The 21,985-nt window shown below is 41.7% G+C and overlaps 1 protein-coding gene across 4 annotated transcripts in view; it reads right to left on the bottom strand.

Moving 5' to 3' along the window:
• CD109 (CD109 molecule) overlaps positions 1 to 21,985 on the bottom strand; it is a 226,592-nt gene that overhangs the window by 114,042 nt on the left and 90,565 nt on the right. For all 4 annotated transcript variants that reach the window (XM_062186366.1, XM_062186367.1, XM_062186365.1 and 1 more), the window contains 2 exons: positions 9,900 to 10,130; positions 4,151 to 4,276 (listed from right to left, as the gene is read on the bottom strand). In XM_062186366.1, the coding sequence (XP_062042350.1) occupies positions 4,151 to 4,276; positions 9,900 to 10,130 (357 nt within the window). The remainder of the gene's footprint in view (positions 1 to 4,150; positions 4,277 to 9,899; positions 10,131 to 21,985) is intronic.

The following is a 21,985-nucleotide window of genomic DNA, read 5'->3' as shown; positions in this document are numbered from 1 at the left end:
GAAATATTAAGGAGGAATCAAATGAAATGAAACAACTACTGGAACAAGAAACTGTGATAGTGACAAGAAACCATCATGAAATGAAGAATTCAATAGATCAAATGACAAACACATTAGAGAGCCTTAAAAACAGAATGGGCGAAGCAGAAGAGAGAATATCAGACTTAGAAGACAGAGAACAGGAAAGGAAACAGGCAAACCAAAGAAAAGAAGAAGAAATTAGAAATCTAAAAAATATTGTCGGGAATCTACAGGATACTATTAAAAAACCTAACATTCGGGTTCTAGGAGTTCCTGAAGGCATGGAGAGGGAGAAAGGATTAGAAGGCATTTTCAGTGAGATACTAGCAGAAAATTTCCCAGGTTTGGAGAAGGACAGAGGCATCTTAGTACAGGAAGCTTATAGAACCCCTAGTAAACATGACCAAAGAGATCCTCACCACGACATGTTGTAATCAAACTCACCACAGTGAAACATAAAGAAAAGTTTCTAAAATGTGCAAGAGAGAAACGCCAGATTACTCTCAGAGGATCTCCAATTAGACTTACAGCTGACTTCTCATCAGAAACCCTACAAGCTAGAAGGGAATGACAAGATATAGCCCAGGTACTAAGAGAGAAAAACTGCCAGCCCAGAATATTATATCCTGCAAAGCTCTCATTTGTGAATGAAGATGAAATTAAGACTTTTCATAGCAAACAGAAATTGAAAGAATTTGTTGCCACTCATCTTGCCCTGCAAAAGATGCTTAAATATCTGTTACACACAGAAACACAGAAACATGGTCATTAATATGGAAGAAAGTAAAGGAAGGAAACCTCACAGCAAAAGATCACAGGAAGCTCAATTTCTTTTTGACATAGAATTAAAATCTGATTCTCTGTTAAAGCAATGTGTTAAAGTAATCTATTATGTTCTCTTGATGTCTGTTAAATTCTAATTGTTCAAAAACAGCTGAATTTTTATTAAGAGCTATGGGTTATTTAAATATGTGCTTATTTTCAAAGATTTGAATATCACCTTGTAACATTGATCAAATTTGGTCTATACTATGTCTTGATTTTAAGGAATCTTATTTCAACCAGATATTTTGGATTTTGAGCCTTCTTGGCATTCTTGACAGGCATTCAAAAAATCAAAGTTTCAAACAATCTGGACTCTAAAAATTCCAGTAAATCCTGGACTTTGGTTTTTCCTGTTTGGGCCCAACTGAAAAAATCGAAGGACCTATGTCTCTCATCTTATAGAGACACCAACTAATCAGGCTATTTGGATTATATTAGAAGGACTGTCAAGATGTGACGTGGTACTAAATTTTAAGTTTCTATAATGGAAAATGCTATTAATACAAATGTTTGAGAATTAAAAAGTCTAATGATCTTGTGTTACTAGACATGATAGTTATCTTAATGAGAAAGCCCCAGAGGCCTAAAGGGTTAAATACTTGTAAAATCCTACAGGTGCTTTCAAAAAGTAAGTGAAGTAAGCAAGTGCCTCTTGTTGGTTGATGAGTTTATAATTTTAAACATGGCGACTTAAAGTCTTTTGTCATCCACAGTTATATATGATTTGCTGCTCATAAAACTAAAGTGTTGTTGGTTCTGTGTTTAGCTGTCCTCCTATAGGTTCCTATGGACTTTTTCCAGCCACTTCTATTGTATTCAGTACTTTGGGATGGCTCTGTAAACAGATGAAGCCAATAATGTATTAACAGTACCAACTGAGAGAAAGTATGGTTAACTGAGGTTACTAAAAACAAAAAGCAATTCAAATCAATTGGCAATCGACAAAAAGAGTTAAAGATTTTAAAAGCTATTATTAAAATTGCTATATTGGTCTATTATGTTATGTTATATGTGTGTACATATTGTATGTCCACATGGGGAAATTTTATTAAGAGTTTTATTTTAAATGGCTTATAGATAAGATTGTCCAGAAATTTAAGCTGCTAAAATCAATCAGAGATACATTTTAATTTGTGTGACCTGAATCTGTGTATCATATGTTTTAAACTTATTGGTAGAAAGGAAACTAAAAACATTTTAGATGGTTGTGCTTAAGTTTACTGGTTAAACAAACTACACCATGTTAGATATTTAAGAGGTGTTTTCAAATACATGATTCTTAAAATTTATAGAAGGCATTGGACCTTCTGGTAAATGTTTTCTTAAGTTGGTATCTAATGGTTGAAACTGTATGCTAAGTATTCATGTGATATTGCTATTGTCAGCAAGCGATCTAGGACTTGCTCCCTCATTTCTCTATTCTAAGCCCAACTTGTTCTTTCATTTCTCTATTCTCCTCAAGGTAGGAAACTAATTCTATTATGAAGGAATCTGTAGGACGCACAATTTAATCTTTAGACCTTATAAAAGAGATGGCTAACATTTTTCTGTAATAGCATAGCCAAAATAAGAACTTAAATAATAATCTCATAGCTAGATTCACTTCGCCATCAGCAAAGTATACAGTAAGTAGAAAAAAACCTCCCTTTCAGACCAAAGGGAAAGAAAGTTTTAAAGTGAGAATATAATTCTCCTCAAGGGCATTGTCTACCTTAGAAAAACTACTACAGAACATGCCTGTGACTATAGACTTGTAGTTCAGGCCACCGAAGATTAGAGATGGGACTTGGGCACTCCCTTGACTTGCATCCTCTGGTCTGCTTGAACACAAACCAGGAGGAAAAGAAAGCTAGGCATCAGAAGCAATGGGTGGCAGGCCTATTAATGGCTGATCTGTACAGTGATCTGCCCTCAAGGAGACCCAACAGGCCAGTCCAGGGCAGTGGCTTGCAATGTGGTAAGCCTGGGCTTCAGCAGAAGTAGCTTGTGAAGAGCCCTGGCAGCTCTGCCAAGAGTTGGATCACTGGAAATGGACCTGCCCTGGAGTCGAAGGATGCCCAGGTCAGAGCCACAGATCTTATTGGCTCTAAGCTGAAAAACCCTTCACTCAGCCCAACTTCCAAAGTGACCACTGCAGCTGAGGGGATGGCCAAGTAGGGTCAGCAACATTGCAGGCAGAACTGTAAATTTCTTGTTAGAGATGCCCCCTGCCTTTACCTGGCCAGCTCTCCTCCCAGCCCAGCCAAATAATGAAAGTCAACAGAGTGCCTTCCCCTAGGAGGTTCACACCTCCCTTAGGATATACCCCATGTGAAGAGATAGATAGGTCTGGGCCTCTTAACTTACAAGGCCTAAAGCCCACCAGATTATTATCAAGCCCCTTCTATCAGGTTCTATTTGCCTCTCAATCAGAAAACTTAATTGTAGCTTAGACAGCACCTTTCTTAGCTCCTCTAATAATGACTCTGTCCTTTGTTCTAGACCCTGTCTAGCGTACTTGGGCCTCATTGCTTTGTAATCACAACCTCTACTCTACCACCAATGGCTCTACTCCCAACCTGTGTGTACTGATGGTCCTCTTCCCCACTTAATGCTGTATAATTGTTCAGACCTGGTTGATGCCACTCTTAGGATCATTGGTTACCATCCTCATTATGTCTTTTATGACCTTGTCTAAATATGAGCAGAGTCGGCGAACTTGGAAGGCTTCCATAGCCTTGGCAACTCATGACGAGAGCCTAGGGTGGTTACTGGTGCCATAAACTAGAGTGTCAATTTGTTGGGTCAACAACAGGAGTCACTGTGCACTTGCTCCTCATGTGGGATCTCTGTCCTTAATGTGCTGTACATTGTGATTTAATGCTATAACTAGTACTCAAACAGTATATTTCACTTTGTGTTTCTATGTGGGTGCAAACTATTGAAATCTTTATACTAAATTGATCTTCTGTATATAAAGAGAATTGAAAATGAATCTTGATGTGAATGGAAGGCGAGAGGGAGCGGGAGAGGGGAGGGTTGCAGGTAGGAGGGAAGTTATGGGAGGGGGAAGCCATTGTAATCCATAAGCTGTACACTGGAAATTTATATTCATTAAATAAAAGTTAAAAAAAAAACAAACTCTAATAGGCTACAGTAAAGGTTAAGCCATCGATAAACAACAACTTAACAATACACCTCTTAAATTGTCTAGACGTTCATATTCATTTTTCTCTTTTCATTGAATAAGTGGTTTTGGAGCTATTTCCCACCTGGCATATTTCAATCATTTTAATATTCCCAAAAAATATGTAATCATACTCACATTCACTTGAACTTGAATGGACCAATCACCAACTATTGGATGGGAAGATAACTGGAAAGTTTTAGAAACAACTCCAAGATCATTTTGCTGTGACAACCACTGTTGGATCAAATTGGACTTCGGGTCCTGAAATGGAAATCAGACATGTCAACTCTACATGTTACAAAAGGCTGCCCACATATATGTGACCCCTGCCTGGTTAAGAAGGATGCTTTGCAGCAAATCAGGCACTTCCAGAACTTGCTCCAAAATATGGCACCAAGATAGTTTTGGGGAAATGTCTGGCTTGGACTACTTGAGAAGAAAACTATAAATTTGTTTGTCACATTTCTTCCAAAAATATTTTGATTCTGCCCAACCTTTTAATACATGCCACCATATTTCTTTCTACATAAAACATAACAAGTGCATCTTCAGACCTATGGCAGCAATGGTGGTGGTGAAAAAAATCCCACTACAAAGACCAGTTATTAAAGGCCCACTATGCGTCAAGCCCTCTGCCTTACCTCTACCCCTAATTCTCCTTCAGGATAGGAGTATTCTCACTTGATAGTTGAAAAAATTAATTCCTGGTGAGCACTCAGTTGTACGTAACTGGCATGGCCCAATTTTATGGCACTAGAATATAATGGAACTCAGGATTCAAATCCATGACTATCTGACTATCTTTTAACTCAACAAAGTACACCGAGACATGTTAGCCAATACCACAGTCTTCCCATCACCTCCAGGCCACGATCCTTCCTGCAACATTCACCCAAGCCATCAGAGCAGCCATCTCAGATTCCTGCCTCACATTCCCAGCCCTGTCACCTCTGTCTCATATTCTCTCTCCATCTTGTCTGCTAATTATCTTCTTCACATCTAGCACATACCCTGTTCTCTAATGAATATAACTGACCTGCACCCCAGTCACACAGCCTCTGACACATCTCTCCACCTGCCCCTGCCCATGCTGTGACCCATCTGGAACATATACTTGAGAATGAGGCACAGTGGCTGAAACACTGGGCACAGTTCCTGGCTTAGAATAAGCAATGAATAAATACAAGTTTCAATCATTACACTACACATAGTAATGAGACGATGACTTTTGTTTGCCTATGGAAAGTCTACCCTCCTTTGCACAGTTTACAAGGTCATTAGCAATCTGACCCCATCAACATTTCTAGATTCGTCTTTCCCAAAAAATACAGACTTGTTTGCAGTTCACCCAAAAATCCCATGCAGTAGCCTCTTGCAATTGCTGCCTGGAATGTCCTCCCTTCCTTGCCCACTGGGGAAATGAGCTCCAGTTTCTGCTTTCTACACCTGCCTAAAAAACAGGCAGAAGTGACCACTTCCTGGAGAACTCCTCCTGCACTTAGAGTTCACCTATGTTAAGCACCATGTGTTTCTTTTACATATTTTATTTCACATACACTAAAAAGGTTTTGATTCCCAACTAGATTCTAAACTTTTGAGAGCAGGGATCTAATACTTTTCCTTACTCTTATTCTCTATCCTCTGTCCTTTGACTGGAGGAGCGAGTTGGCCCAGTTATTAGAAGCCAAAAAAGGCTGGCACCGTGGCTCAACAGGCTAATCCTCTGCCTTACGGCGCCGGCACACCAGGTTCTAGTCCTGGTCGGGGCACCGATTCTGTCCCGGTTGCCCCTCTTCCAGGCCAGCTCTCTGCTATGGCCCGGGAGTACAGTGGAGGATGGCCCAAGTGCTTGGGCCCTGCACCCCATGGGAGACCAGGATAAGCACCTGGCTCCTGCCTTTGGATCAGCGCAGTGCACCGGCCTCAGCGTGCCAGTCACGGCGGCCATTGGAGGGTGAACCAACGGCAAAAAGGAAGACCTTTCTCTCTGTCTCTCTCTCTCTCTCTCACCATCCACTCTGCCTGTCAAAAAATTTAAAAAAAAAAAAAAAGAAGCCTCTCTCCTAGAAGAGAGTGTGAAAGCTGGGAGCAAGCATAATGCTGAGAACTGAATTGGGAGTAGTCAAGTAAGTCAGAGACAATGATTACTATTAAAAATCTAGCAACCAGATGCTGGTTAGAATACACAGGTCACAGTATCCTTAGCAAACTCCTGGGTCAGGCATTGTAACCAGTAGCTGGCTGTACAGTGCCTGCCACAGCATGATGCATGGGAAGCCGCAGAGTTTCAAGGATCCAGAACAAAGGAAGAACTACAAATGGCTAATAAATATATGCTGTCAAGTCACTAGGGGACTGCAAATGAAAACAATGAAATACCGCCTTTCTTGTGTCAGCCTGACAAAAACAAAAAATAGTAATAATATCCGTAACTCTTGGGGTGACCCAAAGTGCAGGGAGAGGGCATGCCCATGTTCTGCTGATGGATGACTGTGCTCAGAGCGCCCACTTCTCACACACAGCTGCACGGCCCTTCAAACCAAAGGCGTCTGACCTGACATCCTGGGTGACTTTGCACCTGGGGGATCTGGAGGAATGGGAGAGAATGAGATGACCCTGTGTTTCCTAAGGCTGTCTTGGGCCTGGGCCTTACTGTCACCAATAAGGAAGACAGAGAGAATGCAGAAACATCAGGCGCCCTTCCAGAGAGCAGCAGCACGTGGAAAGATCATGGCAGGGTCCTCACAGTGGAACCCAGCATTTGGACGTGGTCAGCTCCTGCAGGGACACACACAAGACAGCAGCTAACTGTGTGCTCCCAACACTGCAGTACTGGATGCCTGTGCCCTTTGGGTCACTTCTGGATGGCTCTGGCTCTCTGTCACTTGCCTGACATAGCACAGTACCTGCTACCTTTGCCACACTATTGCAAGCACTAAATCTGCTGCCTGCAGAACGGGTCCACAAGGACTATTTCCCGAGTCCTGGATTAGGTAGGAAGTAAGTGTCTATGGCATGCAGAACTAGATCGAGGAGGCACCTTAGCTGGCCAGGGCTGAAGTTCTGAGTTTGTCACTGCTGCTCCAGGCCAGAGTCAGGTCACAGTCACAAGATGTAGCTCCCCCATCAATAACATCTGTTCCCATACAAAATGATTCCCCTGCACCAGGAACAACAATTTCTTAAAGGAAGAGAGAAGGGAGAAGGCAGCCATACCATCTGTCATCACAGCATCAAAAGCACATGTTTCCAGAGGGTTAGGCCACATTGGCTGGAGGAGGCCAGAATGAGGGCTGCAGAGAGCACATAGGGTTTTTTCCACTGCCAAAAAGCCTCTGAAATTCCTTTCCTCCTGAGATGGTCAATTATTAGGGCAGGAAAAATGGATAGGACCAATGATAATCTCTCATCCGACCCCACCCCCCCCAAAAAGAGCATCCCTGAGTCTGCTGTGACATTCAACATTAGCTACATTCCACAGCCATCAATGGGGCCCAAAAAGCTGGTCTGTCAGTGCACAGATGCACTTCTCCATATTGGCCCAAAGGTAGTGCTGTGTAGGAGCACAATTTTATCTCAGTCAGGGGCTCTAGTTCCACAAGTCTCATTTTTGGGGGGTAAATTTTGCCAGGAAACCAATTATTCCACACTGAAAGATGTTAGAAAACTCTACAGCCTAGCGAACCCTGGCCCAAAAGACTGTTTTCAGCTACAAGAGTACAACAGTGTGACATTCACGTCAATGGTCTGGCTGGCCTCAGGAAGTTGCAAGATGGAGTTGGCTAAGCCAGGGTCCAATTCTGAACTTCACTGCCCAGGTACAGAGAGGGTGTATGGCCACCCTTCATTCCCTGTTCCCTTCCTCTGGCCAAGAGGGTCTCATGTTGGCCAGGTCAGTAGGATCCCTCAGTCCAGAGTTAGCAAAAGAAGGTCTTATTGAGTCTTTCCATAAAAGCCAAATGTGGCAGGCTAAGTCCAAAATTGGACAAAAGAACCCAAAACAACTACAAATTGCAGGTTTCAAAGGCAGATACCAGAGTTGAGCAGAGGCAAGATTTATAAAAATGCACAAACAAGCTGTCCAAATCAGCAAGGTTAGTTCTGGGTTTAAGGTTTAAAATAGGCAATCAACCCAGCAATAACGTCTATTTGTCTGAGATAGAAAGGAGGATTAAATGTGAACATCTAGAGACAGGCAGACATCTAGTTGTAAATCATCTACCTTACACAGTGCATGACACAGAGTAAGTTCTCGGTATAAGTGAGTAAGATGAAGGGTGGCGTGAATGAAGTCAGTTCACCCCCACTCAGAGTCACAGGAATTCAGAAACGCTATTCACTATGTCAACCTTCCCCACAGACATCCTATTACACAAGGCAGAAATTCACAGAGCTGCAATAATACCAGTTAGATTGAAGAAACAAACATTAAGCACCATGACAGCCTATGTGGTATTTACTACAAATATGCCTTATCTTGAAGCTATGTGTGTACCTGTTTGATTGATTGGATTTTGTTCTTACTGCTGTTGTTTTCATTCATTCATAACACCAAAGAATCTAAGAATAATAGGAAAACACCAAGCTAAAAGCGTAGGTTACCCTCTACATAGTGCATTCCTTGGAACAATTAGGGTATCCCATGTCCCAGGATGGAGGAAGTCACCAGGACCAGGGACTTTCAGTTTTACAATCAGGTGTGTCCCAGGTAAACTGGGATGAGTTAATAACCCTATTTTGATGTAATGGTCAGTTTCTCTTGATCTTGATTCTCTTGAGGAAACACTCGGTCTGCTAAATGGCTGCCTCCAGATCATCGGGATGGTCAAGAAGCAGAAGCCAAGTGACGCCCCGTCAAAGGGAGTCACTGATATCATGACAGCCAGTGTCCAGTGAGCAGGTGTCATGCACCAGGCATGGTTCTAAGTGCTTCAACTGAATTATCTCAAGCTTCACAAAACTTCCGTGAGCTATTTCTGTTACACACGTACACATTTTACAGATAAAGTTAATTTCCTCAAGGTCACACAGCTTGTAATTATTCCTCTTAGACTTGACAGTGATTCTTTTAGGATGTTAAGTCAGATCACATCATGCTGCCTGTCAAAATTCTCCGGTGAATTCCCATTACACTCCATGTCAAACCTGAAGTCTATACCTTGGTCACCCAGACTCATTATGAGCCCAACTCCCAACCTACCTACCTATATCTGACCTCATTTCCTGATACCTGTCCCCTCACTCCCTGGGCTCCAATGCACTGCCAGCTTGCTGTTCCTTGAATGCACCAGATGAGCACACACCTCAGGACCTTTGTGCACTCTGTTCCCTGTTTGTATGGGTTCATTCTTATATTTCTTTTAGGTCTCTGCTCAGGTTTCTCTTGACATCCCTACAGAAAATATCAAACCCAAATTCTCTCTCTCTCTCTCTCTCTCTCTCTCTCTCTCTCTCTCTTTCTCTTTCACACACACACAAATACATACATACCTGGATATATGAATATGAATGTAAGTAAACATATATTTGTGTATTTATTTATTATCTGTCTCCTCAATACCCTCTGAAAAATAAACTTAATGTGAGCAAGGGCTGGAATCTGTTCTGTTCACTGCCTTATCCCAATGCCTGGAACACAGAAGGTCACTAAATGTCTGAGCAACAAATACATCAGTGAAGAATCCAGGACTGGAACTCAAACTGGGAAACTTCAGAGCCCAGGCTCTTACCGCGGTGCTCTGCCGCCTCCTTTCCTAGAAAGAAGGGAGCTCACCTTTGGTGCATTCTAAAATGTTCCAGCGTCTGTAACAGGAGCAGAACTGTCCAAGAGAGCTTTCCAAGAAGATGGCTTGGATGCCCTGCTTCCTGTCTGTTTGGCACTTACCTTAAGTAGAATGTTTAGAGAAGTTTTGTAAGGCTTGAAATCTGAGAAGAGTGTAACAACCCGAAACTTCACTTCTTGTGCTGGCTTGTACAGGGCCTTGTCTGTTTGAATGAAGACAGATATTCTCTTGGTCTCAAATGATAAGCGGGTACTATTAGAGAATAAAATCTCATCCTGGGCATGTCCAGTTACACGTAGCTCATACATCTCATCTGCACTGTTCAAGGGTAGCTGGGGAGAAAGAAGAGATGACAGAATCCAAAATGTTTCATTTACAAGTTAGGACAAAAATTAAGTATAGAATATTGTCTAAAGTAATTGCAATGTTGAAAAATTTGCGCCCCCCCCCCCCAGGCATCCAAATTAAACCATTTGTTTTCCCTCTTTTAATGTCCCATAGTTTGTTCTTGAGGGACATGGCAGAGCCCCAGGAAGGGGGGCCACACACCATGAGCCTCTGTCATCAGCAGTCATCTTTCCATTTCCTAGTCCAGTTACAAATCTCTTCTCTCTGGTTCAGAACATCTAGCATCCTTCAACATTCTTAACCATGCTCTCCCTACCTGAGGCAGTCAGCCAGGAAAAGGCACATTTGCACAAGATCTGTTTTCTTACCATACTCTCTCAGGCTCTTCTGGGATGCATTCTCCTCCTGGCCCTTGCTCATCGTGTGGCATAGATAGGTAAGGATGATGCTGCTGCTACTTCTCCTACCACCACTAACAGAAATCCTACCTCCCAGCATTAACAGGCCAGAAGCCATGCTAAGCAGTTTACACCTCACAATAATCCTACAGGTGGGTCCTTTGGTTAAAACCATTTCACAAACAAGGAAACTGGGGCTGAGAGGGGTTAAGGAAGTTACTGAGGGTCACCAGCAGAGATTCAAACCCAACATGAGCTATACTACTTGATTTTAAAATATATCCAAAAATTCTCTGACCTTCCTCCCTTTAAAAAATAAAAGACTAACTCCCCAGACTTAGTGACTTGCATCTAAAGCTTAGAATGAGGCCATGTCACAAAGAGACTAGCTTCTACATGATTCTCTGTATCTCTCTCACCACTCGCCTGTAGGAGGCCAGCTGTTACATGATGACGGCACTAGTGATGCCTGTGGAGAGGCCATGGGGAGAAACTGGGGCCTCCACAAACCATCACCAACCATGTTCCAGATGAGAGCTTAAGCCACCCCCACAGAGGGTCGTCCCCTAGCCCAAGTGAAGCCTTCAGCCCTGGCTGACATCTTGATTGCAACCTCATGAGTCCCAAAATCCAAAACCAGAAATGCCCAGCTATGTTGTTCCCAAACACTTCACCCACAGAAACTGTAGGAATAAAAGTTTGCTGATGCTTGAAGCCAATGTTTGTGGTGACTCGGCAATACACATCTAGTATGTCTGATTTTTAATTATTTTCATATGAAAGCTGAAATCCTAAATATACATTCTAATTTTTGCAAATACATTTTGTCCACATATAGCTCATGGGGAGATTTTCCAGTAACAGAAGCAAATATAAAGCTATCAATATGGTTAAGAATATGAGGAAAATGTTGTTTACCAATAAAATGGTAAACAACAACAATTTAGGAAGAGCAGTACTGATGTCTGCAAATACATTGGAATACATCAAAAAGTAAGATGAATTAGTGAATAGACAGAAAGACAGGAAGATGGAAGATGGCGGAATAGTGAGGGTGCGCACCAATAGTCCAGGAAAAGAAAGTTTAATAAAAATGGAGTTACTGTAAACTCAGGAAAAGGCTCAGGAAAAAATTGCAGAGGAAACTCTTCCAGATCTAGTGGATGTGACACGGAGGACCTACAGGGAGAGCAAGGTCACCCACGGCGCAAGGACAGCCCCAGAGTCTGCGCGCCAGCACTGGAAGGGGAAGTGAGACAAAAACCTCAGTAACCAGAGACAGGTGGGGAAAGGCAGAACAAGGCCTGAGGCCCCACTGGGGAAAGTTCACCAGGCTGACTAGAGGAGAGAAAAAAGCGAATAAATAAGGGGAACCGGCATGAACACTAGCCTCTCTCTCCACTCACTTTACAAAGCAGAGCAAGACAAAGAGCAGGCGCCATTTTATGTATGCAAAGTGGCGGCCCGCCATTAGCCAAGCAGAAAAACCTGACTCTGGTGGGGAGAAATAACAGGAGGTTAGGACCTAGTGAAAGTGTGGAGCTAACGAACTGACACTGTGAAAATCTGAGGGGGGGGGTGGCAAGAGAACTCACTGAGTACACAAACTCGGCAACCTTGGCAACCTGGTGAGAGACTGCAGAGAAATTTGAGACCACATTGAGGGCTGCATAAACTCTTTGTGTGGTCCCAGGGGTAGATCAGACGGATACCCACAGGGGCCAGATTTCAAACATCAACTACCCTCAACCACTCAGCTGTGCGGAATTACTTCCCAACTGAGTCAAAAAAAAAAGAGAGAGAGAGAGAGAGCAAGCGAGCTAGAGAACAATCTGGGTGAGTCACCTTTGGCACACCCTTAACCCTGAAGAACCAAACAGAGCTCTATGGCCACACCCATCACAGCCTCTAAGGATCCATCAAAAGCAGACAGTCCACTTAATCTAGAGTCATAGTATTACGACAAAAAGCACCACAGCAAAGAAACCAAAGAATATCTCCAATATGCCAAACAAACGCAAAAACCAAGGTAACAAGAACAAGGAAGACACTATGACGCCCACAAATGAAAAAGACACCCCAATTCAAGATTATGAAGATGATAAGATAGAAGAAATGCAAGAAGCAGATCTCAAAAAATTGATAAGAACATTAAGAAGTTCTCAAAAACAAATTCTTGAACTACAGAAATCCTTCATGGACAAGATAGAAAATCTCTCCCGTGAAAATGAAATATTAAGGAGGAATCAAAATGAAATGAAACTACTAGTAGAACATGAAACAGTGATAGTGACAAGAAACCATCATGAAATGAAGAATTCAATAGATCAAATGACAAACACATCAGAGAGCCTTAAAAACAAAATGGGTGAAGCAGAAGAGAGAATATCGGACTTAGAAGACAGAGCACAGGAAAGGAAACAGAAACCAAAGAAAAGAAGAGGAAATTAGAAATCTAAAAAATATTGTCAGGAATCTACAGGATACTATTAAAAAACCTAACATTCGGGTTCTAGGAGTTCCTGAAGGCATGAAGAGGGAGAAAGGATTCGAAGGCCTTTTTAGTGAGATACTAGCAGAAAATTTCCCAGGTTTGGAGAAGGACAGAGACATCCTAGTACAGGAAGCTCATAGAACCCAAAATAAACATGACCAAAGAGATCCTCAACATGACACATTGTAATCAAACTCACCACAGTGAAACATAAAGAAAAGATCCTAAAATGTGCAAGAGAGAAACGTCAGATTACTCTCAGAGGATCTCCAATTAGACTTACAGCAGACTTCTCATCAGCAACCCTACAAGCTAGGAGGGAATGGTGAGATACAGCCCAGGTACTAAGAGAGAAAAACTGCCAGCCCAGAATATTATATCCTGCAAAGCTCTCATTTGTGAATGAAGGTGAAATTTAGACTTTTCATAGCAAACAGAAATTGAAATAATTTGTCGCCACTCATCTTGCCCTGCAAAAGATGCTTAAAGATGTGTTACATACAGAAACACAGAAACATGGTCATCAATATGAAAGAAGGTAAAGGAAGGAAATCTCACAGCAAAAGATCACAGGAAGTTCAAAACATATATTAGAAAATATCTTTGGCAAATGGCAGGGCAAAGTTACTACTTCTCAATAGTCACATTGAACGTTAATGGCCTCAACTGTCCAGTTAAAAGACACAGATTGGCTGATTGGGTTAAGGAACAAAACCCATCATTTTGCTGCTTACAAGAAACACATCTTTCCAACAAAGATGCATGCAGACTGAAAGTGAAAGGCTGGAAAAAGATATACCATGCCAACAGAAATGAAAAAAGGGCGGGTGTAGCCATCTTAATATCGGACAACATAAACTTTAACACAAAAACTGTTAAGAGAGACAAAGAGGGGCACTATTTAATGATTAAGGGATCCATTCAACAGGAAGATATAACGATTATCAATGTATATGCACCTAATTACAGGGCACCGGCTTATTTAAAAGATTTGTTAAGGGACTTAAAGGGAGACTTAGACCACAATACAGTAGTACTGGGGGACTTTAATACTCCACTCTCAGAACTAGACAGATCAGCAGGACAGAAGATCAACAAGGAGACAGCAGATTTAAAAGACATTATAGCCCAAATGGATCTAACAGATATCTATAGAACTTTTCATCCTACACATAAAGCATTTACATTCTTCTCAGCAGTACATGGAACCTTCTCTAGGACTGACCACATACTAGGCCATAAAGCAAGTCTCAGCAAATTCAAAAGAATTAGAATCATACCATGCAGCTTCTCAGACCATAAAGGAATGAAGTTGGAAATTAGCAACTCAGGAATCCCTAGAGCATATGCAAACACATGGAGATTGAACAACATGCTCCTGAATGAACAATGGGTCATAGAAGAAATCAAAAGAGAAATCAAAAATTTTTTGGAAGTAAATGAGGATAACAGCACAACATACCAAAACTTATGGAATGCAGCAAAAGCAGTGTTAAGAGGAGAGTTTATATCAATAGGTGCCTACATCAAGAAATTGGAAAGGCACCAAATAAGTGAGCTTTCAATTCATCTCAAGGATCTAGAAAATCTGCAGCAAAGCAGACCCAAATCTAGTAGGAGAAGAGAAATAATTAAAATCAGAGAAGAAATCAACAGGATTGAATCAAAAAAAAAAGCATTACAAAAAATCAGCCAAACGAGGAGCTGTTTTTTTTAAAATAAACAAAATTGATACCCCGCTGGCCCAACTAACTAAAAAAAAAAAAAAGAAGAGAAAAGACGAAATCAATAAAATCAGAGATGAAAAAGGAAACGTAACAACAGATACCACAAAAATAAAAAGAATCATCAGAAATTACTACAAGGATTTGTATGCCAGCAAACAGGGAAATCTGTCAGAAATGGATAGACTCCTGGACACATGCAACCTACCTAAATTGAACCAGGAAGACATAGAAAACCTGAACAGATCCATAACTGACACAGAAATTGAAACAGTAATAAAGGCCCTTCCAACGAAGAAAAGCCCAGGACCAGATGGATTCACTGCTGAATTCTACCAGACATTTAAAGGAGAACTAACTCCAATTCTTCTCAAACTATTCAGAGCAATCGAAAAAGAGGGAATCCTCCCAAATTCTTTCTATGAAGCCACCATCACCTTAATTCCTAAGCCAGAAAGAGATGCAACATTGAAAGAGAATTACAGACCAATATCCCTGATGAACATAGATGCAAAAATACTCAATAAAATTCTGGCCAATAGAATGCAACAACACATCAGAAAGATCATCCACCCAGACCAAGTGGGATTTATCCCTGGTATGCAGGGATGGTTCAACGTTCGCAAAACAATCAACGTGATACACCACATTAAGAGACTGCAGAAGAAAAACCATATGATTATCTCAGTAGACGCAGAGAAAGCATTTGATAAAATACAACACCCTTTCATGATGAAAACTCTAAGCAAACTTGGTATAGAAGGAACATTTCTCAATACAATCAAAGCAATTTATGAAAAACCCACGGCCAGCATCCTATTGAATGGGGAAAAGTTGGAAGCATTTCCACTGAGATCTGGTACCAGACAGGGATGCCCACTCTCACCACTGCTCTTCAATATAGTTCTGGAAGTTTTAGCCAGAGCTATTAGGCAAGAAAAAGAAATTAAAGCGATACAAATTGGGAAGGAAGAACTCAAACTATCCCTCTTTGCAGATGATATGATTCTTTATTTAGGGGATCCAAAGAACTCTACTAAGAGACTATTAGAACTCATAGAAGAGTTTGGCAAAGTAGCAGGATATAAAATCAATGCACAAAAATCAACAGCCTTTGCATACACAGGCAATGCCACGGCTGAGGAAGAACTTCTAAGATCAATCCCATTCACAATAGCTACAAAAAAAATCAAATAACTTGGATTAAACTTAACCAAGGATGTTAAAGATCTCTACGTGAAAATTACAAAACCTTAAAGAAAGAAATAGAAGAGGATACCAAAAAATGGAGAAATCTGCCATGCTCATGGATTGGAAGAATTAATATCATCAAAATGTCCATTCTCCCAAAAGCAATTTATACATTCAATGCATTACCAATTAAGATACCGAAGACCTTCTTCTCAGATCTAGAAAAAATGATGCTGAAATTCATATGGAGACACAGGAGACCTCGAATAGCCAAAGCAATCTTGTACAACAAAAACAAAGCCGGAGGCATCACAATACCAGATTTCAGGATATACTACAGGGCAGTTGTTATCAAAATAGCATGGTACTGGTACAGAAACAGATGGATAGACCAATGGAACAGAATAGAAACACCAGAAATCAATCCAAACATCTACAGCCAACTCATATTTGATCAAGGATCTAAAACCAATCCCTGGAGTAAGGACAGTCTATTCAATAAATGGTGCTGGGAAAACTGGATTTCCACATGCAGAATCATGAAGCAAGACCCCTACCTTTCACCTTACACAAAAATTCACTCAACATGGATTAAAGACTTAAATCTATGACCCAACACCATCAAATTTTTAGAGAGCATTGGAGAAATCCTCATGATACAGGTACCGGCAAAGACTTCTTGGAAAAGACCCCAGAAGCACAGGCAGTCAAAGCCAAAATTAACATTTGGGATTGCATCAAATTGAGAAGTTTCTGTACTGCAAAAGAAACAGCAGGAAAGTGAAGAGGCAACCAACAGAATGAGAAAAAAACATTTGCAAACTATGCAACAGATAAAGGGTTGATAACCAGAATCTACAAAGAAATCAAGAAACTCCACAACATCAAAACAAACAACCCACTTAAGAGATGGGCCAAGGACCTCAATAGACATTTTTCGAAAGAGGAAATCCAAATGGCCAACAGACACATGAAAAAATGTTCAAGATCACTGACAATCAGGGAAATGCAAATCAAAACCACACTGAGGCAATACCAATCAAAATACCAAAGTCATTCTTCAACGACCTAGAAAAAACAATGCTGAAATTAATATGGAGAAACAGGAGACCGAGAATAGCTAAAGCAATCCTTTACAATAAAAATAAGGCCGGAGGCATCACAATTCCAGACTTCAAGACATACTACAGGGCAGTTATAATCAAAACAGCCTGGTACTGGTACAAAAACAGAGGGATAGACCAATGGAACAGAATAGAAACACTGGAGATCAATCGAAACATCTATAACCAACTCATATTCAACAAAGGACCTAAAACCAACCCCTGGAATAAGGACAGCCTCTTCAACAAATGGTGCTGGGAAAACTGGATGTCCACGTGTCGAAGTATGAAGCAAGACCCCTATCTTACACCTTATACAAAAATCCACTCAACATGGATCAAAGAACTAGAGATGTGCCGCGACACCATGAAACTAATTGAGAGCATAGGGGAAACCCTTCAAGATATTGGAACAGGCGAAGAATTCCTTGAGAAGACCCCAGAGGCACGGGTAATCGGAGATAAAATAAACAAATGGGATTACCTCAAATCGAAGAGTTTCTTTACAGCGAAGGAAACAGTCAGGAAAGTGAACAGGCAACCGACAGAATGGGAGACGTTATTCGCAAATTACACAACAGATAAAGGATTAACAACTAGAATCTACAAAATGATCAAAAAACACCACAGAATCAAAACAAACAACCCAATAAAAAAATGGGCCAAGGACCTTAACAGACATTTTTCAAAAGATGAAATCCAAATGGCCAACAGACACATGAAAAAATGCTCAGGATCCCTAGCCATCAGGGTAATGTAGATCAAAACCACAATGAGGTTTCACCTCACCCGGTTAGATTGGCTTACATACAGAAATCAACCAACAACAGATGCTGGCGAGGATGTGGGGAAAAAGGGACACTAATCCACTGTTAGTGGGAATGCAAACTGGTAAAGCCACTATGGAAGACAGTTTGGAGAGTCCTCAGAAACCTGAATATAGCACTACCACAGGACCCAGCCATCCCACTCCTTGGAATTTACCCAAATGGAATTAAAGAGGAGAAAAAAGAGCCATTTGCACCTCGATATTTGTTGCAGCTCAATTCATAATAGCTAAGACATGGAATCAACCTAAATGTCCATCAACGGATGACTGGATAAAGAAACTATGGGATATGTACTCTATGGAACACTATACAGCAGTAAAAACAATGAAATCCGGGCATTTACAACAAAATGGAGGAAGCTGGAAAACTTCATGCTGAGTGAAATAAGCCAGTCCAAAAGGGACAAATATATGTTCTCCCTGATCGATGGCAACTAAACAAGCATCTAAAATGATACCCATTGAAGTGAAATGGACACTATGAGAGACAATGACATGATCAGCCCTTGTCTTGACTGTTGAGGAACAACTTACTATTTTATTCCTTTTAGTATTTTTGTTGTTGTGGTTGCTCTGTTTGTTCTACATAAGACCATTTGTTGAACTCTGTAATCAATGCACAATCATTCTTAGGCATTTAAAATTAACAGAAAAGTGATCTATGTTAAACATAGGAGTGGGAATAAGAGAGGGAGGAGATATATAGGTTGGCACATGCTCACTCAGACTTACCTCCAACGGTGGAACTAGAAATGTGCCAGGGGATTTCAAATCAATCTTACCAAGGAGGCAGGTACCAATGCCAGCACACTTGGTAAAGTGATAAGTATAAATACTCAACCGATCAAAAAGATAGGGTATGTGTCGAAGAGATTTCACAAATAAGACCAGTGTAAGCAAATAATGAAGGATAGAATTAAAAGGGAGAGAATGATCCTGCGGGGGAAGCAGGACACACAGCAGACTCATAGAATGGCAAATGCCCAAAACAGCACTCCTGCCTCAGAATCAACCCTTGGGACATTCGGATCTGGATAAAAGGTCCGTGAGAGTCTCACAGGCATGGAAAGCCATGACATGATGGCAAAAAACAATCTAAATGAAAGACCCTGGTGAACAAGACCCCAGCAGAAGGAACAGGCCATCAAGGAGAGAGGTGCCTTTCTCTGAAGGGAGGAAGGAACCTCCACTGTGACACGGCCTTGACTAAACAAGTTCAGAGTCGGTGAACTCAAGGGACTTCCATAGCCTAGACAGCTCATAGCAAGAGTCTCGGGTGATTGCTGACATCATAAATAAGAGTGCCAATTGTTAAATCAACAACGGGAGTCACTGGGTACATGCTCCCCACGTAGGATCTCTGTCCTTAATGTGTTTTACTATGAAACTTTAAAACACTACTAGTCGAACAATACCCTATACCTTGTGTGGTTGTGTGAGTGCAGCCTGTTGAAACCCTTGCTTAGTATATACTAAGTTGATCTTCAGTATATGAAGGTAATTGAAAATGAAACGCGATAAAGGGCGGGATGGGAGAGGGAGAGGGGAGGGCTACGGGAGGGAGGGAGGTTGGGGGGGAAGCCAAAACAATACAAAAGTTGCACTTTGTAAATTCACATTTATGAAATAAAAAATTAAAAATTGAAAAAAATAAATAAGATTAAATTCAAAAAAAAAAAAAAAAAACCACATTGAGGTTTCACCTCACCCCAGTTAGAATGGCTCACATTCAGAAATCTACCAACAATAGATGCTGGAGAGGATGTGAGGAAAAAGGGACACTAACCCACTGTTGGTGGGAATGCAAACTGGTAAAGCCACTATGGAAGTCAGTCTGGAGATTTCTCAGAAACCTGAATATAACCCTACCATACAACCCAGCCATACCACTCCTTGGAATCTACCCAAAAGAAATTAAATTGGCAAACAAAAAAGCCGGCTGCACATTAATGTTTATTGCAGCTCAATTCACAATAGCTAAGATCTGGAACCAACCCAAATGCCCATCAACAGTAGACTGGATAAAGAAATTATGGGACATGTACTCTATAGAATACTATACAGCAGTTGGCCGGCGCCGCGGCTCACTAGGCTAATCCTCTGCCTTGCGGAGCCGGCACACTGGGTTCTAGTCCCGGTCAGGGCACCGGATTCTGTCCCGGTTGCCCCTCTTCCAGGCCAGCTCTCTGCTGTGGCCAGGGAGTGCAGTGGAGGATGGCCCAAGTGCTTGGGCCCTGCACCCCATGGGAGACCAGGAGAAGCACCTGGCTCCTGCCATCGATCAGAGCGGTGCACTGCCCACAGCGCGCCGGCCACGGCGGCCATTGGAGGGTGAACCAATGGCAAAAGGAAGACCTTTCTCTCTGTCTCTCTCTCTCACTGTCCACTCTGCCTGTCAAAAAAAATAAAAAATAAAAAAAGAATACTATACAGCAGTCAGAAACAATGAAATCCAGCCATTTGCAACAAGATGGAGCTATCTGGAAAACATCATGCTGAGTGAATTAAGCCAGTCCCAAAGGGACAAATATCATGTTCTCCCTGATTGGCGACAACTAACTGAGCACCAAAGGGGAAACCTGTTGAAGTGAAATGGACACTATGAGAAACAGTGACTTAATCAGCTCTTGTCCTGACTGTTGATGTACAATGTAATACTCTATCCATTTTAGTATTTTTTTTGTCCTAGTACTATTGGTTGAACTCTGTAATTAACACACAATTATTCTTAGGTGTTTAAATTTTAACTGAAAAGTGATCCCTGTTTGGAATTTGGAAAATATTATGCTGAGTGTAATAAGCCAGTCCCAAAGGGACAAATATCATATGTTCTCCCTCATCGGTGACAACTAACTGAGCACCAAAAAAGGAAACCTGTTAAAGTGAAACGAACACTATACGAAATGGTGACTTGATCATCCCTTGCCCTGACTGTTGATGAACGACTTAATACGTTATCCCTCTTAGTATTTTTTTTTCTTGTTCTACTTAACACTTTTGGTTGAATACTGTAATCAATACACAGTTATTATTAAATGTTGAAACTTAACTGAAAAGTGATCGCTGTTAAATATAAGAGTGGGAATAAGAGAGGGAAGAGATGTGCAATTTGGGATATGCTCAAGCTGACTTGCCCCAAACAGTAGAGTTAGAAACATACCAGGGGATTCCAATTCAATTCCATCAAGGTGGCATGTACCAATGCCATCTCACTAGTCCATTTGATCAATTTCTTTTCACAATTGATCATAATGATAGGACTAAGAGTCAAAGGGATCACATAAACAAGACTAGTGTCTGAAAATACTAACCGATAGAACAAAAAAGGGAGAGAGCGATCCAACATGGGAAGCGAGATACACAGCAGACTCATAGAAGGGCAGATGTCCTAAACAGCACTCTGGCCTCAGAATCAGCCCTTAAGGCATGCGGATCTGGCTGAAAAGCCCATGAGAGTATTTCAGGCATGGAAAGCCAAGACACTCTGGCAAAAAAAAAAAAAACACCTAAATGAAAGATCTCCGCGAGAGAGATCCCAGTGGAAAGAACAGGTCATCAAAGAAGGAGGTGCCTTTCTCTGAAGGGAGGAGAGAACTTCCACTTTGACTATGACCTTGTCTAATTATGATCAGAGTTGGTGAACTCAAAAGGCTTCCATAGCCTTGGCAACTCGTGATAAGAGCCTAGGGTGATTACTGATGCCATAAACAAGAGTGTCAATTTGAGGCCAGCGCCGAGGCTCACTAGGCTAATCCTCCGCCTTGCAGCGCCGGCACACCGGGTTCTAGTCCCGGTCGGGGCACCGGATTCTGTCCCGGTTGCCCCTCTTCCAGGCCAGCTCTCAGCTGTGGCCAGGGAGTGCAGTGGAGGATGGCCCAAGTGCTTGGGTCCTGCACCCCATGGGAGACCAGGAGAAGCACCTGGCTCCTGCCACGGATCAGCGCGGTGCGCCGGCCGCAGCGCGCCAACCGCGGCGGCCATTGGAGGGTGAACTAACGGCAAAAGGAAGACCTTTCTCTCTGTCTCTCTCTCTCTCACTGTCCACTCTGCCTGTCAAAAAAAAAAAAAAAGAGTGTCAATTTGGTAAGTCAACAACAGGA

Source organism: Lepus europaeus, chromosome 3 (genome assembly GCF_033115175.1).
Source record: "Lepus europaeus isolate LE1 chromosome 3, mLepTim1.pri, whole genome shotgun sequence".
Classification (NCBI taxonomy): domain Eukaryota; kingdom Metazoa; phylum Chordata; class Mammalia; order Lagomorpha; family Leporidae; genus Lepus; species Lepus europaeus.
Note: the sequence above shows the minus strand (reverse complement) of the source record. Positions and strands in the feature narration are given on the sequence as shown.